Raw genomic sequence first — 20,406 nt, 5'->3', positions numbered from 1 at the left:
AAAAGTATATAAAAATCTCCTCATGTCACATCTGCTACTAGACTTACTAGAACTCTCTAGTGTAGAGGCTCCAGAGAAACTGTAATCAGAGACACGATAATCTATCTGTAAAAAACTCAATAGTTTTACAAATTTTTAAATATTTACAGAAATGTCCAAGTTAACAACAGATCTTTGTAGAAAAGAAGTTAAAGATCTACACAACAAATAAATACTATTCTGTATTCATACAGAAAATAATTACCTGGATGACTATCTGGCCATTTGGCAAATCCCCCTACAAGGCGATCTTGAGTTGATAAGATGTAATTTCTATTTTTCTCAAAGTTAGTGTATTGAAAAATTTTCAGAAGCTGAAATGACAAAATTAATTGATATAGAACTTTTATATTGGTCTTTGGTTCACATTTCAGGTATGCATCATTTAGATATGTTTTTCTCTAGCTAAGGCTCACAGAGGAAATCTCAGGACTTTTCAGCACTTAAAATTAGTTAGCTACATGATCTTTTTTTTTTTTTTTTAAATCTTCTTTGCAAAGTCTACTCTCCTTTTATTGATTTGCTATTTCCTTCTCTGAACCAGGTGCAACTAGGCTCTTTGTACCACATTAAGCTACATTCAAAACATAACTTCCTCAATCTACTCAACATAATCAGCCATTTAAAAAAGAACTATTTTATCTAATCATATTTTAACTTTTCTGATAGGCTTTTGATCTATTTGTTGCAAATAGTAACTAGAACTCAAAATATTAAAAAAAAAAGAAAGCAAAATCATTAACCAGATGCTAGAGATAGTTTTATATGAGAAAAGTAAAAATTACAGCTCTATAGTTAGGAAAGATAAAAGTGAGACAAATATGACTGCAACATAAAAAACTTTGTAGCTTAATGACTTATGTCATGTATTTATCTTCTCTCTGAAGAACCATTAAAAAGAAAAAAAACCTGACAGGCACAAAGAAGTGGTAGACAGTAGGTAAGGGTTCAAGAAATTTCTAAAGATGTAAGTAGTTTCAAGTGTAAAGTGTACTCATAAATCAGAGAACCAGGAAAGATATTAGTGTCTGATGAACAAGGATTATTTCTCAAAAAATTACCTTTAAGAAAATTATAATACAAATAAGAAACAAACTTACATACTTTGATTCAATGAATAGAATTTAAGGAAAGAGACTGACACATTTCTCATTCAGTGGCATAAGACTGACACATTTCCCATATTACCTAAAAGAAGAAATTTATACCATGGGGGATTGGGTCTGTGCATGTTAGACAAGTGCTGTAGCATTGAGCTACATCTCCAGTCCAAGAAATTATAATCCAATACAGTACTTGCTTCAACAATGAACAATATTTACATTGTCATAATAGGTGTTTATTACTGGTTTCCAAAGTGTAGAATTTTACTTATAGGGAAAACACAAAAGATCCGATAGTAATCACACCATACGAATAGTTACTGAACGTGACAGTTTTAGAGGGTAGAAGAAAAGTTTCAGAAGTAAATATAATGTAGTCAACAACAATATGCTGGGAAAAAAAGGGAGCCTAAATCCTAAATATTTCATAGCTAAAAGAAAACGTTTAAAGCTGTTAAGAAATCAGCATAGGCTGAACATGGTTGTGTATGCCTCTAATCCCAGTGGCTCAGGAAGCTGAAGCAGGAGGATCACAAGTTCAAATCCAGCCTCAGCAACTTTTATATGATTAGGCCCTAAGCAATTTAGTGAGACCATATCTCTAAATAAAATATTTACACAAAAGGCTGGGGATGTGGCTCAGTGGTTAAGCGCCCCTGAGTTTAACCCCTGGTACCAAAACAAGAAATAAATAAAACCAGCTTATAAAGTTACAGCAATGTCCACAAAAACTACAAAAGAAATGTTTAAAAGTAGTTGCTGAAGTCACAGCAAAAATCTTCAAGAGACCACAGATGGGACAACTGAAACATTGAAAAACATAAAGAATGAAAACATTAAAATATATGAGTTCACAAAGATATTACAAAAAAAAAAAAAGGAAAAAAACCCCACCCCATTTCATTGGAAAACTTGAGAGGATACTAGGGAACCAACCTACTATGCCATACACTATTAAAATTATAAAGAAATAATCTGCATTTTTCTGTACAAACTATACGCATGTTAAGGTAAAATTATTTACAAAGAAATGTTAATAAATTTAGAAGGAATGATAAGACTATCACTCTTTATAATCCCTTACTGACACACGTGATGTGATATATTCAATAGCTGCTGAAACCACTCCATAAGAGTTGATGAGTTTCTAAACATTAATAATAAATATCGAAATGCAAATTTTAAGAGCGATTCTATTTATAAGTATAAAATAATTAAACAGTACTTAGAAATAGATCTAGCCAAGGAGATGAAAAACCTATGCACTAAAAACCATAAAACATTTCTGGAAGAAATTAAAGACCACTTGTATAAATAGAAAGACATCCCATGCTCATTAACATTGTCAAGATATCAATACAACCCTCTTGTTACACAAAATTACATACAAGAGGTTGTGAGGGGGAAGGGAAAAAAAAAAACAAGGGAAAGAATTAAATTACAACAGATGGGGTAGAGAGAGAAGATGGGAGGGGAAGGGAGCGGGGATAGTAGAGGATAGGAAAGGTAGTAGAATACAACAGTTACTAATATGGCATTATGTAAAAATGTGGATGTGTAATCGATGTGATTCTGCAATCTGTATTTGGGGTAAAAATGGAAGTTCATAACCCACTTGAATCAAATGTATGAAATATGATATGTCAAGAGTTTTGTAACGTTTTGAATAACCAATAATAAAAAAAGATGTCAGTACAACCTTTGGATATCTATATATATATACACAATCCCTATGAAAATTCCAGAAGCTTTTTTTTTCTTTTTTAATAAATGGACTCAATCACCAAATTCATATGAAACTGCAAGGGGCCCCAACAGCCAAAACAATCCTAAAAATAATGGAAGTTAGAAGGGGTACATTTCTTGATTTTAAAACTTATTACAAAGTTTCAATAATCCTCACCTATACGGTTAATTGATTTGACACGGATGCCAACACTATCAAAGAGGTGCTGGGAAAACTGACATGTAAAAGAATGACATTGGATTTTACTTTGTCATGTATAAAAATTACCTCAAGATTGACAAAAAGACTATTTATAAACAACTACAACTATAAAACTATTAGGAAAAAAACACTAGGAAAAATCTTTATGATTTTGATTGGACAACAATTTTATAGATGTCAAATTAAAAAAGATTAAACTTGACTGCATCAAAATTAAAAATTTTTGTTCATTAAAGGATATTATGAACAGAGTAAAAAGGCAAGTTGAGAAATGGAAGAAAAAAATTTCAAACCATGTTATCTGCTAAGGGACTAACACGTAGAATAAACAACTCCTGTAACTCAGTAACAATGATAATGTTCAACATCAGTAATTACTCAGGAAAAATAAATCAAAACCACAATGAGATAACCACATCAGACCCACAAAAAACCAACTGAATGACAACAACCACCACAAAATAGAAGAAAATGTTGGTGAGGATTGTGGAATACAAAACAGGGCAGTTGCTGTGGGATACAGTTTGGTGGGTCCTCAAAAAGTATGACCCAGCAATTCAACTCCTGGGTCTAACATTCCCAAATATGAAAACAAGGACTTGATCATATATTGTACAGCATGTTCATAGCAATCTTATTCACACAACCAATAAGTGGTAACAACCCAAGTGATCATAAAAAAAATAAGCAAAATGTAGCATAGACATATAATGGAATATTATTCAGTCATAAAAAGGAACAACAACTTGATATAAGCTATAAAACATGGACCCTGAAAACATATGCTAAGTGAAATAAGGCAGATAACAGAAGGACAAGTAGTATGACTCCACTTTTATGAAGTAACTAAACAGACAAATTCACAGAATCAGTAGAACAGATGTTAGCAGGGGCTGGGAGAAGAGAATAAGAAGTTATTGTTTAATGATTAATGAATACAGAATTTATGTTGTGGGTGACCAAAAAGTCAGTACAGATGGTGGTGATGGTTTTACAACATTGTGGATATAAATATCACTGATTTACATACTTACAAATTGTTAAACTGACAAGTATATATATTTTACAATAAAACGAATAGAAAAACAAAAAAAAATTGATGGAAACTTAATGGAAGAAATCAGGATGGCAATTTTGAAGCCCTCTGATAAAAGGATAAACCACCAGATATGTGCTTCTTGATATAATGTAATGGGAAATATATACCATCATGGATTGGATATTTAATGATAATAAACAATTGTGGCTGATTTTTTGGATGTGATGCTACTAAGGTTCTGTGTTTTGGTTTTTTTTTTTTTTTTTTTTCTTTCATGGTGCTGGGGATTGAACTTAGGGTCTTATGCATGCGAGGCAAGCTCTCGACCAACTGAGCTATATTCCCAGCTCTAAGGGTCTGTTTTTTAAAAAAGCTGTTTTCATTCAGAGATTATACTAAAGAATTTCCAGTTAATATATCTCAGATTTTCTTTCAAATAATATGCTGAATGGGAGAGAAATAGGACAAGTATGGATAAAGAAAGACTAGTTTAGGGATAAATATTGATAATGGTTGATGGATATTTATACAAAGTATACAGGAAAGCATTATATGCAAATACCATACCAAGTTGTTATCACTTGAATTTTATTAAGATGGAAAAATTTCAAGTAAAACATTCTCCCTACTTTTGAAATTTCCCGTGATTAAAAAATAAATAAAACTAGCACATGTGAGAAGTAGCACTAGAAGGAGAAACAGACATTATTTCTTTCATTTTAAATAATTTTCTGTTCTAAATTTGTTTTAGTCATATACATAAATTTTGTTTAAGGGAAAAAATTAGGATATTACATAGAAGATGAATACAGACTATTTAGATTCTAGACTATCGGAACTAGCTAATACTTCTTAAAAGTAAAAAGCTATTTTTAAGATACATAAAACTTAAATATTTATTGGCTCAACAGCTTCATGGAATTAATATATTAAACTAATATATTAACAAAAACTAAAAAGAGGCATGTCAATGAGTCTTGGAAGACAGACAAAAATAATTACAGAAAGACTTTAAAAAGATAAATTACAGCTCATTCCTTGAAAAACCATTTAAGATTAGTAACTTTCCATACAATCTTTACTGATACCACTTTCAGACAGATGCTTGGACTACGTGGACCTCTAGTCAGTTTCAATAACAAGTCTTTTTATGACACTGTAATTACTAGAAAGGTGATAAATAACAAATGCTACTAAATTTTAAGTAGGTAATAGACTCAAGTTGTTATCACTTGAATTTTATTAAGATGGAAAAATTTCAAGTAAAACAGTAGTCTAAATTTAATAGCATTTAATGCACATGACTAAGATCAAACATTTTTAAATTAACATGAACATGTCCAGGTTTCTCATTTTTATTATTTTTCTTACCTTTAGAGTTGCTCCTACCCAAAAAGAATAACAGGTGTCCACGGGTTTATTAGGTCTCCCATGATAACCATTTTGTTGCCTCATTATGCACCATCTCTTTATTCTGTTCAATTCTTTTTCTGAAAAAACTTCTTCTAGTTTTCCCATTAGACATAGTGATGCAATGCCACAAAAAGTAGATCCTCCTGTTAATCAAAACCACACAATGCTAAAAACTTCAAATTAGATACCTATAAAAACAGTACAAAATGCCTGGGGGGGGGGAAGGTTAAATAATTCTAGAAAACAGTGAAATAAAATTTAAGTGACAATTGATTTCAAAATAATCACTAAACACTAAAGTCTTTAGTGTTAATTTGATGAAACAGAGAGAATTTAAAATAATTTAAAGCTACAAGAATCATTCTGATTATGAGAAAAAGTAAGACTCAGAATTTCTAAGAATAAGAAACTTGTTCAAAATTACATGGTTAATGGCAAATTTGGAACTAAAATCTGGAGCTACAAAGTCCCTGTCCAACTAATCACTTGGTTAAATATATCTAACCTTCTATATTTGTGAGTTCTTTATCCATGGATGTAACCAAATGAAGATCAAAAATATTTGAAAAAATATTGTGCCTGTACAGGTTTTTTTCCCCTTGTCATTATTCCCTAAACAATACGAAAACTATATAGCCATTTACATTGCACTAGGTATTATAGTGTAGACTATTTAAGTATACAGGAAAGCATTATATGCAATTACCACACCATTTTATATAAGAGACTTGAGCATCAGCATTTGCAGAGATCCTGGAAAAATCCCCTATTTGTACTAAGGATGACTGTACTTTCCTTAGGAAATGAAGTCAGTACTTTTCTAGAAAAGACGCAACACTTTCCATTGGCATTATCTCTTGTTAACTCCAAACAATTTGAAAATACTTATTTTCCAATTTATTCTAATTTTACCTAGTGATTTTTTATTAATTTCAAAAATTTAAATAGATAATATGTCTCATCTCTTAACTTTCAAATCTTGGATATATTCTCTAAGGAAAAGTGAGTATCACCTCTAGAAAATCCAAGGTGATAGTGATGGTGTGTGTGTTGAAATAATGGGGAACAAAATCTGCTACACTGTGCTATGTCCATGAATGAATATACCACAATGAATCTTGCTTATATGATAATAACTGACAGTAACAATTATTTAATCTTTATAATCTTCCCCAATTAGTTGAGAGATCTAGTCTTGAGTGAATTAAAACAGAAAAGCAAAACAAATTTATCATAAGACTTTAGAATAATTTCTATCAAACAACCAACAATCATATTTCCTTTTCAATGATGAATTTTAATTTCTTCAAGTATTATTATTAAAGATAAAGCCTCTAAATGACAGTGCATAGTTTTTAAACAAAAGGAAAAAAGAGGCACGTTAAGTATTACTCTCTAAACTACTTTTTAGGATTCTTTAATGAAAACAGTCACAATTCAAAATAAGAACACTTTATTTTTCTCAGTTTTTGGAAATGGTAACTCTAGAAGTAAATTTGGGCTTTAAGTGTCCAGATGCAATTATTACAAAGTCTATGCTTCAAGCTAAAATTCATTTACCAATAGGTAAGCCACGTTCCCTTAAAAAGGGTCTCTTGTTTTTGTGAGATAATAAGCAAGACCAATTTGGTAGAGAAAAGCGATAGTGATGGTACGTGTACTGAAGTAATGGTGAACAAAATTATGCTATGTCTATGTATGAATATACCACAATGAACCCTGCTTATACATATAATCATAATGCATTACAACAACTACTATTACTACTACTAGAAGGAAGATCAATCAGGAAAGAAGTGCAAGTGGAATCGGGGAGGAAGGAAGGAGAGGAAAGAGAAGGTACTAGGGAATGAGACTGATCAAATTATGTTAAGAAATGTATGAATATGGCATAATGAATCCCACTAATATGTACAATTATAAACCAATAATTTAAAAAGTCTCATTTCACATAAAATTCTGAAAAACTAGTTCTAAAGTGGTAGTTTAAAAGTAGAACATTAGAAGATGGTAGAGAAAAAAACAAAAACTAGTAACATCACATTAATAAGTAGATTAAGAAATATTATTAAAAACAAGCATAAGAACTTACATAGGTCAATAAACTCTGCATACTTCACAATACTTCAAGATTATATCATTAAGAGTATAATACTATCATTAAAAGTGTAATACTACAGTATGTCTCATAACAATGATCTTAATCATTAAGGAAAGGTTATGCTCTGTTCATTCATTTTGCCTTAGTTGAAGACATTAAAAATTACTTCTTTAAGGCACATAACAATAAGAGAATATTAAAGAATGCATAAGTAAACGAATAATAAAAGAAACTTCTCCAAGTGAAATAATTTTAAAATTTGCCATCTGAAGTGATATGCTGCAATTGTGGAGAATTTGAAGAATACCACAGTAATAAAATGTTTCAGTTGGAAGGAACCACAGGTTTTCTCCTAACAAACATCTAGTCCAGTTCTTCCAGGTGCAGGGTGAAGTAGGAACTACAGACCTTAGTTCTGCATTCTATGGTCTACTGACATTTTAACAGTGTTAACAGTTACAGGTTAACTTGCTGGCATAAGGTTTTACAGCTCAGTTTTAAGCATTCTTATAGCATTTGCATATACTAAGATATTGAAAAGAAACCATATCCTCTGAAATGTGTCATTTAGGGTAGTCAACAATCAAATGGCTAGAGAAAATGAAATAAATAAGACACATAAACAAGTACATCATTTTGTACTCAAACACCACATGAAAAATGTAAAGTGAAATAATTTCAAGGGAATTGAATGTTGAGATAAAATTAAGAACAAAGAGATTCCACATTTCTATTCTAGCTTAAAAAGCAGAGATTAAAAAAAAAAATCAGGGCTGGGGTTGTGGCTCAGAGGAAGAACACTCGCCTAGCATGCGTGAGGCACTGGGTTCGATCCTCAGGACCACATAAAAACAAAATAAAGAAAGGTATTGTGTCCACTTACAACTAAAAAATAAATGTTTAAGATAAATAAATAAATAATAAAAAATCCATGAATTAATTTATCTGAACTTTTCTATTATAAATCTTGAAAGAAAAAACCAATTTTATCCCTAAGAAAGTAGTTAAAATCCAATTCTTTCAAAGCACATTAAGGAATTCTAAAACTATTCTACCATAGGAACATTATTTAGAATCACCAGATTTGATGATCATGGTCTAGGTTATAATATGTCTGTTTAGTTTTTTGTTTTGTTCCATTTTGGGGGAAGGGGTTACTGGGGACTGAACATAGGAGTGCTTAAAAATTGAGCCACATTCCCAGCCCTTTTTATTTTATTTTAAATTTTGAGAGAGGGGTCTCACTAAGTTGAGGCTGGCCTTGAACTTGAAATCCTCCAGTACTCAGCCTACTGAGTTGCTGGGATCACAGACATGCACCACCACACCAGCTCTCTTAAGTTTTACTGACAAACTATAGCTAAGTGAGTTGGACAAGAGAAGCTGAAGAGGAAAACAAAATAAACAAACATAAATAATTATTGGGGAACAAGGAAGAAAAGCACATGAAGAAACTAGGTTATTATCAAACTGTAGCAGATAATTTCTGAATTTGACATTCCAGGCTAGTGATGCAAAGTGGAATACAGGATGACCAAGTCATCGAATGCCAATTGGACAACTATAATGTACAGGGATATACAAAGAAAGACACGAATAAAACATGATTACCTTACAATCTAGCAGCAAAGATGAGGCAAATGAAAGTACCATAAACATGATATGGACCAAGTGCTACAGACATGAAAAAGGGAATAATTGCTCAGGAGCAGTTGGGGACAAAAGACAATGGGAATTTTATAAAGGCGACACTGGAATAAGGCATAGAAACGTCAAACTCTTGAATATTAAGGAAAAAAAAACAAGGAGAAGGAAAGGAAAAAGAATATTAGCAAAGTTGAAAAATGTGCAAATGTTTAAAGAATACATTTTCTCTAAGCCTAGAGTGCCTGGAGGGATCATTCATACATGGGTCTGTAAAGCTAGAAGGAAAATGAGTTCTGGACTAAACTAAGGGACCTGAACACAGGTAGGACACTGCTGATGGGAAAGTATGGGTTTATTAAGTGGGTTATGACACTCTGGAATAGCAAAATCTCTAAGAAAACTGACTATAATTACTGTGGTGGTTTTTCAACTTTGTTAAGCAAGAATTATTCTTCCAGAAACCCCTTCATTGTATGATCTGAAGTTAGAAAAATCTGAGTGAGATATGTAAAGCAGAAATGAAGCAGCAGTCATTTCACAAGTTGTAGATGAAGGAGATAACAACAAAGGCAGAGGTGCTGGCTTTATTTTTCCAAATTCTTTCTTTGCCCTGGTGATACCAGGGCCAGATACAGGAGTAATAGCCCTCCACACTTCTCTACTTATATTCATACCCTGGCAGTGTAGATATCTGGCTTTCTAGGTTCCACTGTATGGTCTGGCTTGTCCAGCTCTGCCAGTGTTCATGATGGCTTGTAGGTAACTTTTCTATAATCCAGACTCTTAACTACCCCTTGTATGCTTTTCTCCATCTTCTTCCATAATTGTGTAAAATTGTATTCCTATAATATATCCCTTTTTATTTTTTCAAATTTAAAGTTGTAGATGGACACAATACCTTTATTTTATTTATTCATTTTTATGAGGTGCTAAGGATTGAACCCAGTGTTTCACATATGCTAGGTAAGTGCTCTGTCACTGAGCTACAACCCCAGCCCTCCTTTATATTTTAATACTAATAGTGGTTTTGTTTCTCTAATTGAACTCATTATTGAAATACCTACTCTTAGAAAGCTGGTGTGAGGATTATGAATGGAAAATACAGAACAGTAACTGCCTGCTTTATAAATAATATTGCTCTTAATCTATAGATCTGAGATTGTAAATTAGTGACCTATGGGGGTGACAACTGGCTTAGCCAGCAAATTGAAAACAAAAAGTCTAGAAAATAAACACCCCAAATCCTGGACTGCTGGCTTCTCTGAAAAAAGTCAATAGATCTGGTGGTTAGTTATTCCGCATTCCTGTCTAGCACTAACAGGCTTGTGAGGAAGAGAAGAATGATGGTGATTATAAATGTCACCTCCCCAGTTTTCCATAGTGGCTTTATTAATTTATAATTCCATCTATAGTGTATAATGGTTCCAGTTATACCCCTCCTAGCTACACACCAGAAGAGAATGAAGTCAATATACAAAAGAGATACCATATACCCATGTTCATTGTGGCACTATTCACAATTGACAAGTTACGAAATCAGTTGAGGTACTTGACAGCAGAAAAATGGATGAAGAGATAATGCATACATGTGTGTACACACATACACATACAAATGGAGTATTATTCAATCATAAAGAAAAAATGCAAAATGGAGGTCATTGTGTTAAGTAAAATAAGTCAGACACAGAAAAACAAGTACACGTTTTTCTGTTTTTTATGAAAACTACTTGTAGGTGACTTTTCTCTTATCCTCCAACTAGTCCTGAAACAAACAGACCTGAAAGTAATAAGAGGCATTATTAGGGAAGGGAAAGGGACAGGTAGAAGGGGTGGCAGGGAAGGTAGATACAATCAAAGTATGCATGTATGGAAATTTCAGTCAAACCCAATAATCTGTACAATTAATATGTTAATAATTCAAAGTGTCCAGTGTAAGATGCTAAAATGATAGTATAGAAGACATGCCTGGTGAGCAGATAGAAAGGGGACCATGCAGCATAGAGGCAACAAATGCAGATTTGGAAACAGTTTTGGGTGTCATGAATGCAAAGGATTGATGAAGGTACCTCCTTCGCTATGTGCCCAGCGTGCTATAGGCTGGGTGAATGTATCAGTAGAAAAAACAGGCAAAAATCTGTTTTGCTAAGGCTCATATTAAGAGGCAAAAGGCAGACAATAAACAGTTAAATACAGGTCAGTCATAAAATATTAGTGATATGGAAAAAAATAAAGCCAGAAAAGTGATTAAAGAATGGGGTAGGGCTGGGGATGTGGCTCAAGCGGTAGTGCGCTCGCCTGGCATGCGTGCGGCCTGGGTTCGATCCTCAGCACCACATACAAACAAAGATGTTGTGTCTGCCAAAAACTAACTAACTAAATAAATAAAAACATTAAAAAAAAAAGAATGGGGTATACATAATTGGCTTGCAATTCTAAATAGACCATGTGTATGTGGGTGGTTAACAATTTTAAATAAGGGGCTTATAACAAATATAGTTTGAACCAAGATCTGAAGGATGTGAAGGCAGGCCAGGAATATGCTGGGTACATGGGATGGGATTGGAAGATAATGTATACTAGAAGAGCAAGAACAAAAGCACTGAGATAAGAAAGATGAGGATAGGGAGGGGTAAGATGGCAAGACAGAGGTACCCAGCATTCCTTGGTTCCTCTGTGGAATAGAACCAATGTAACAGGTGTGTAGGTGTATACCGAGTTCAGTGACTGTGGGATACTAACTATTGGAATCCAACATCAGAAGAGTAGAAACTTTGTAAAATCCAGAGACTGGCGACAAGAGCATAAGAGAAACAAAATACCACAGCACTAGCAGCCTGGCTCCATGGGGGAGGGGAATCTCCCCTATCCAGAAATAAAGATGAAAGATAGTCCCAGCAAGTTCTGTTCTGCAGCAGCTGGCACAAGGCAGGTGACACAAAGAGGTATGGTGTCTGCACAGTGGGTTGACTTTGGAGAAGGAATTCACTATTATATTTCCCTGGGAATTCCCAGGGTGCCACTGATGTTTGCCATATAGAGAAAAGACCTCTGCTTAAGTCAGGGCTACTCTGGAGGTCAGAAATTCCTACATATTTCTATCTTTGGGACCCTGTGATCACCCCACTATATTGCCCAGCAGGTGATTATGAGATAGACCTGGCTCAGTGGAGTAAACGATACAAACCTGCTGAAAGTGACAAATGGTGAGGAATAGGAGATACAACTCAGAAAACAGTGGAGGGTGCCACCCTCTACAAACAGAAGATCAGATAGCACAGTCACACTTGGTTTCCCATAGGTGCCAGGATGGAGGGCACGTGTGCCCTCACAGATCCTGCTATCCCTTTCCCAGCACAGAACTCTGTGAGGTCCACTATTGTCCTCTACTTGGACACCCACAGAAGATTGCTGTGGCAATCACAAATAAACCATACATAATAACTCTTGGGGTACAGAGACTGAGAAGATTAGTAGAGAAAATTGCCAGGCACTGTCTTTATTCTATCTTAAATGGTTCAGCAGGCACCTGGCTGAGAGGAATTTCAATGGGCTTCAGCCATGAGTCACTACCATTCTACACCTAGTGGACACTGAAAGGTATGTGGGGCGGGGGGGGGGGGGAAAGGGGTGACCAATGCCCCACCCACAAGATGCTCAGCCCAAGCAAATCCAGAGAGAAATTTTACTTCATTTAAACATGGATACTCTCAGCTGAAAGAATTTTTTTCCCCCTGTTGTCATTTTGTTGGTAGAGGATCTAGTTATGTTTTTTATTTTTTTGGCAGTGCTGAGGATCAAGCCTAAGACCTCACACATGCTAGGTGGGTGCTCTGCTATTAAGCTACGTTCCCAGTCTAGCTGAGAGCATTTCTGCCCAGCTCCAGCTCTGATCCACATTCACACAAAGCTTTGGTGGGCACTTCAAGGTAAAGAATTGGGGGGAGCTGGGCGCAGTGAAGTACACCTGTAATCCCAGTAGCTTGGGAGGCTGAAGTAGGAGGATCATGAGTTCAAAGCCAGCCTCAGCAAAAACGAGGTGCTAAGAAACTCAGTGAGACTCTGTCTCTAAATAAAATATAAAACAGGGCTGGGGATGTGGCTCAGTGGTTGAGCACTCCTGAGTTCAATTCTCTGTACCCGCCACCCCCCACCAAAAAAAAAAAAAAAAAAAAAAAGAATTTGGAGGAGAAAAGCCCCATGCCATCCTCAGGGCTACATAATTAGGAGGGATCTGAGGTCTGATGCACACATGTGCTCAGTAGTAGCGAAGTAGAATAACACACATTTTGCTAATATTATACCTACACGGGTCCTCTGCATTGGTTGATCTGTACCTTGTTTGATCATGCCTTGCTGACACCACTGGGAATGAGTACCACAGAAGGGGGCTGTTGTTCTGCCCCCTCTTGTGAAGCACCTGACCCATGCCAGTGTCAGAAGACAAACACTTCAGGCCCTTTAACCACAACTGGAGCATCCTGTAACAGAAACATTTTTAAGTAACAGAACCAATACCAGGAGTGCCTTGAAGAAACCCCAATCACCTGATGGGGCCACCACTCCTATTGTGAGACTAACCACCTCATACACACTGCTGCCAACAAATACCTGCCTGAATTCCTTGACGGTTCCCACACTTGCAAAACCTGCAAAGACAGTGGGTCTCTATGACTCTGATACAATATTGTGACCAAACTCACTAATCACAACCAAAAAAGCTATGCTACCCAGCTAGAAATAACTCAACATTACACAACAAACCAATATCGCAGGTAACATCTTCTGAAGAGAGCTGTTTATTAAGAAGGACATCCTGTGAAAGTAGTAGTGAAATTCATCTGAACAGGTGCACAGATCTCAACACAGAAACACAAAAGATATGAAAAAAAAGGTAATATGACACTTCCTATGGTTTACAGCTCTCTAATAACAGTTCGTAGATAACTCAATGATATCCAACACAGATAAAAAGTTAAATAATTTTTAAAATTCATTTTATTTTATTTTTTTAATACATGACAGCAGAAGGAAGATAATGCAGTCGATAAATAAAAAATTCGGTCAAAAAGAGATTCTAAAAAAAGCCAATCACAATCTTGGAAATGAAGTCCTGGTTAAAAGAAAAAATTTCCTTGAAAACCTCAACAACAGATTAGATTAAGTGGAGAAAGAATATCAGAACTTGAAGATAGACCTTTTAAAATATTGCATTAAGACAAAAAGAATAAAAAAAATGAAGAAAGCATTCAAGATCTGTAGGAAACCACTAAAAGGTGAAATATCTAATTATCAGCATACCTGAAAAGGAAGAAATAAAGTTTAAGGGTATAGAAAATCTGTTCATGATGTAATAGCAGAATGGTATAATAGCAGAAAATCTCTTATATCATGAGAAAGACACAGATACCTGGTAGAGGAGGTCTTTAGTATCCAAAATAAACATGACCAGAAAAAAACCTCATTATAACATATTGAAGTCAAACTTTCAAAATTACAGAAAAAAGAATTCTAAAATCTGCAAGAGAAAAGTGCCAAGTCACATTTAAAGACAAACCCATTAGACGAAGAGCAGATTTCTTAAAGGCCAGCAGGCAGGTCATGATGAATTTCAAGTCCTGAAAGAAAATAACTACCAACCAACTTTACTATATGTAGCAACATTACCTTTCAAAATTAAAGAAGAAATACTTTCTAATATAATCATAAACTATGGACATTCATGATCAGTCTTACAAAAGATGCTTAAGAGATTCTTACACCCAGAAGTGGAAGAAAGGTAACTACCATTATGAGAGTATATGAAAGAATAAATCCCATTGGAAGAGTAGATACACAAATGAGAAAGAACTCAGAAATCTTACACTGACACGGTAAACCATCAAACCACAGAGTTTAATAAAAAAATAAATAAAACTAGAAGAAAATTTAAAAAATGTCAATAACAAGTCCATACCTTTCAGTTACCCTGAATAATAAATAGCTTTAAAACTCCAATTAAAGACAAGATGGCTAATGGATTAAAAAAATAAGGCAAAACAAATATGATGCCTATAAGAAACTCTACTCACTACTCACAAATATACAGACTGAAGACAAAGGACCAAAAAAAAAAAAAAAAAAGAAAAAGAAAAAAAGATATCCAAGCAAATGGAATTCCAAAGCTAGCAAGACGAGTTATACTTCTACCCAATAAAAAATAAAATAGACATTAAGACAAAAACAGCAGAAAGAAACAAAGTTTACTATATAATGATCAAGAGAGCAAATCATCAGAAGATATAATTACAAATCTCTATGCACTGTCAGAACACCCAATTTATTTATTTATTGGTTCTTTTTAATGTCATGAATTCCATGACAGTGGAATTCATTTCGATAAAATTATACAAGCATGGAATATATCTAATTCTAATTAGGAACTCATTCTTGTGGTTGTACAAAGTGGTGGGATTCACTATGGTATATTCATATGTGTAACTTAGGAAAATTATTTCATATTCATTCCACTGTCTTTCCTTTTCCTATACCCGCTCCCTTCCCTTCATTCCCCTTTGTCTAAGCTACTGAATATCTATTCTTCCCCAATTCCCCCTTAATATGGGTTAGCTTGTATATAACAGAGAAAACATTCAACCTTTGGGTTTTGGGGACTAGCTTATTTCACTTAGCATTGATAGTCTTCAGGTCCATCCCTTTATGGGCAAATGTCACAAAGTCATTCTTCTTAATGGCTGAGTAATACTCCATTGTGTATACATGTATTACATTTCTTTATCCATTCATCTTTTGAAGGGCACCTACACTGGCTCCATGCTTAGCTGTTGCAGAGTATCACCCAATTTTATAACAAAATACTGTTAGGCCTAGAAGAGAGATAGGCTTGAAATTAATAACTGGGGGATTTGAATACCCTGTGTCTCACCAATAGATCATCCAGACCAAAAACAAAATAACAACACCAAAAACACCAGAGTAATTATTCTAAAGATCAAATGGACTTAACAGATATTTTACAGAACATTCCACTCAAAAGCTCCAAAATACACATTCTTTTCAGTAGTGCATGGAACTTTTTCTAAAATAGATAATATATTAGACCACAACATAAATCTTAAAAAATTCCAAAAAAAGTGAAATAATAATGCTCATCTTTTCTGATCAAAACGGAAAGAAAACAGAAAAAAAGAAATTGTAAAATTACATATAAACAGAGACCTGAACATCAGTTTTGAATGAACAGTGGGTCATTAAGAAGATAAATTAGAGAAATAGTTGAATCAAATGTAAATGAAAACATAAAATACCCAAACCAGTAGGATATACAAAAGCAGTACTCAGAAGGTAGTTTACAGCTAGTGTTCACATTAAAAAAAAAAAAAAGAAAGAAAGAAATGAAAGATCTCAAATAAATAATGATGCATCTCAAGATCTCAGAAAAGCAAGAAAAAACCCAAAACTAGTAAAAGGAAATAAAAATCAGAGCAGAAATAAATGAAATAGAAACTCAAAGAATATAAAGGATCACTGAAAGATTTGGTTATTTGAAAAAATAAACAAAACTGACAAATCTTTAGCTAGACTAAACAAATGAGAGGAAGACCCAAATAAATAAAATCTCTCATGATACCACAGGTATTTAAGATTACTGGGATTATTTTGAGAAACTATATGGTAGCAAACTGGAAAAACTAGAAATGTACAAAATTTTAGACACATATGACCTACTAAAACTGAACCAAGAGGATATAAAAAGTCTGAATAGATCAATAACACATAAGGAGATTGAATCAATATTAAAGACTCCCAACAAAGAAAGCCCAGGACTTGATGGCATCACTACTGGAACATACCAATAATTGTCTTTGGGGAACATTCATGTTAGTGTCTTTAAAAAATGAATGTTCCCCAAACTATTTCACAGATTTCAAAGACAGGTAACCCTTTCAAAATCATTCTGTAAGGCCAGCATTACACTGTTAACAAAACCTGAACAGGAAGCATTCAAAAATAAATAATATAACTATAGACCATTATTCCTGAATAACAGACAGAAAAATCCTCATTACACATAATACACAGCAAAGAAACAAGAGTGAAGAGAGAACCTACAGAATTAACTGCATACAATATTATTACATATTATGATTAAGTAGATTTCATTCCAGTAGTGCAAGGATTATTCAACATTCATAAATCAATAATGTTAATACATTACATGAACAGAATAAAGGATAAAAATTACATGATCATCTCGATAGATGCAAAAAAAGCCTTTGATAAATTTCAATATCCTTTAACAAATTAGGTACATAAGATTTGAAACTTAACATGATAAATGATATATATATATGACAAACACAGCCAACGTCACAATGAAGAGAGAAAAGCATTTCCTCTGATAAATAAATATGATATGAGAGAACAAGACTGCCTACTCTCACTGCTCTTATTCAGTATAGTACTAGTTTTACCTAGACAAGAGAAAGTTTTAACCAAGCAAGAGAAATAAATAAAAGTAAAAGGCATACAAATAGGAAGGGAGGAAAGTCAAATGAGCTGTTTGCAAATATTAAGATTCTTTGCACAGAAAAACCTAAAGACACCACCAAAAGCCTATTCATAGAATAAATTAATTCAAATAAAGCAGGAAGATATAAAATCAACATACAATAAACAGCAGCTGCTGGTTATGGTAGTACACACCCGAAATCCCAGTGGGGCAAGAGGAATTCAAGTTTAAGGCCAGCCACAGCAACTCAGTGAGACCTTGTCTCAAAAAATTAAAAAGGGCTAGGGATGTAGCTCAGTGGCAAAGTGCCCTGGGTTCAATTCCCAATACCCATCATCCCCCAACTCCCTCCCAAAAACCACCCAAACAACAGCTTTACTATATACCAATACTGGCTTAGCAAGAAGAAACCATGACAGTGATCCCATTTACAATAACCTCACACACACAAAATACCTAGGAATAAACCTAAGGAAGTGAAAGACCTATGCAATGAAAAGTGGAAAACAAGGAAGAAAGAAACTGAAGATACTCAAAGGTGAAAAGACCTCCCATGTTCATGAAAAGAAAGGATATTGTTTAAAATGTTCACACTACCCAAAGCAATTTGCACACTGAATGTAGTCCCCATGAAAATACTGATGACATTCTTCACCTAATTAGAAAAAAAAAAAACCCTAAAATTCATATGGAAGCACAAAAGACTTCAAATAGCTAAAACAATCTTGAGCTAAAAGAGCAAAGATAGAGGCATCACAATACCTGACTTCAAGACATACTACAGAGTCACAGAAACAAAAATGGTATGGTATTGGCATAAAAACAGACCAATGGAACAGAATAGAGAACCCAGAAATAAATCCACACATCTATCGCTAATTGAGTCTTCACAAAGATGCCAAAAACATATACTGAAGAAAGAATAGCCTCTTTTAACAAATGCTGCTAGAAAAACTGGATTTCCACAAGCAGAAGATTGAAACTTGACCTCTATCTCTTACCCTATTCAAAAGTCAACTCAAACTGAATCAAAGTCCTTAATGTAAAACCTGAAACTCTGAAACTACTAGAAGGGACACAGGGGAAAAACTTAAAAGATACTGGTAGAAGCAATGATTTTCTGAACAGAACTTCCAAAGCTCAGGAAACAAAAGCAAACATTAACAAACAGGATTACATCAAACTAAAAAGTTTCTGCCCAGCAAAGAAACAAGAGTGAAGAGAGAACCTACAGAATGGGAAAAAATATTTGCCAGTTATTCATCTGACATAAGGCTTATATTAGAATAAAGAACTAAAAAACAACAAAAAATGAGTAATCAAATTAAAAATATGGGCAAATGATCTGAACAGACTCTTTACAAAAGAAGAAGTACAAAAGGGGCTGGAGATGTGGCTCAAGCAATAGCGCACTCGCCTGGCATGCATGCGGCCCGGGTTCGATCCTCAGCACCACATACAAAGATGTTGTGTTTGCCGAAAACTAAAAAAAAAAAAAAAAAAAACTAAAAAAACAAAAACAAAACAAAACAAAAAAAAACTTCTCTCTCACTCTCTTAAAAAAAAAAGTACAAAAGGCCAATAAAATAAATGAAAAATGCTCAATATTATTAGCCATCAGGGAAATTCAAATCAAAACTACAATAAGATACCCATCTCATCAAGTTAGAATGGCTATTATTAACAATAAAAAATAATAAATGCTGGCAAGGATGTGGAGAGAAAGGAACCTATAACACTGCTAGAGGGAATGTGAACTAATAGCTACTATGCAAATGAAGTCAGCATATAAAGCAGACACCTGCATGCCCATGTTTATAGTGGTTATTTTCGTGATAGCTATAAAGGGAAGCAGCTCAGGTACTCATTAACAGATACAGAAAATGTAATGTGTGTGTATAACACAGAGAGTATTATTCAGCCATAGAAAAGAATGAAATTCTGTCATTTGCAGGAAAATAAATGGAAATGGAGGACATTATTTCACTATTAAGCAAAATAGGTCAGGCACAGAAAGACAAGTATTGTATTTTCTCTCTCTCATATGGAAACTGAAAAAAAAAAAAAAAAGATAAATTCACTTTAAAAGTCCTGAAAGAAAAGGGATTACTGGTGACTGGCAAGTGTATGGGGGACACGAGACGTAGGCTAGGAGAAAGTAGAAAGGTGGATGGATATGATCAATTTACTGTGTGTGTGTTTATGGATATATTGCAATAAATCCCATCAATCTATACAACCAAAAAATTTTATTAAAGAAAGGAAGTTAAAAAGAAAAAAGGAAAAATGAACTGAAGTTAAGAGGTATGAGGAAAAAACAAAGATGGTGAAGAAACCACATACAATTAATTAGAAAGTTGTACAAACAGAAGATGATATTTCAAGAAACAAGCAAGGAGATAAACATCTTTCAATGCTTCAAAGAACAGAAGATGAGAAATAAGCAAGACATACTGAATTTGAAAAGTAAACTTTAAAAGACAAACTTCTTAAGTTGTTGAAGGCTTACATGGAAAATTAAAGAGTAAGTTAGATGTGATGGCACATGCCCGAAATCCCAGCTACTCTGGAGGCTGAGGCAGGAGGATCACAAGTTTAAGGCTAGCT

At 34.0% G+C, this 20,406-nt stretch overlaps 1 protein-coding gene across 2 annotated transcripts in view; it reads right to left on the bottom strand.

Annotated features, from left to right (window-relative positions):
* The window catches only part of Pggt1b (protein geranylgeranyltransferase type I subunit beta), a 59,716-nt gene that overhangs the window by 6,182 nt on the left and 33,128 nt on the right, over positions 1-20,406 (bottom strand). For both annotated transcript variants that reach the window (XM_005339483.5, XM_078048827.1), the window contains 2 exons: positions 5,501-5,685; positions 245-353 (listed from right to left, as the gene is read on the bottom strand). In XM_005339483.5, coding sequence (XP_005339540.1) covers positions 245-353; positions 5,501-5,685 — 294 coding nt within the window. The remainder of the gene's footprint in view (positions 1-244; positions 354-5,500; positions 5,686-20,406) is intronic.

This window comes from Ictidomys tridecemlineatus, chromosome 1, assembly GCF_052094955.1.
Source record: "Ictidomys tridecemlineatus isolate mIctTri1 chromosome 1, mIctTri1.hap1, whole genome shotgun sequence".
Lineage (NCBI taxonomy): Eukaryota > Metazoa > Chordata > Mammalia > Rodentia > Sciuridae > Ictidomys > Ictidomys tridecemlineatus.
This window is presented reverse-complemented; position numbering and strand designations above follow the sequence as displayed.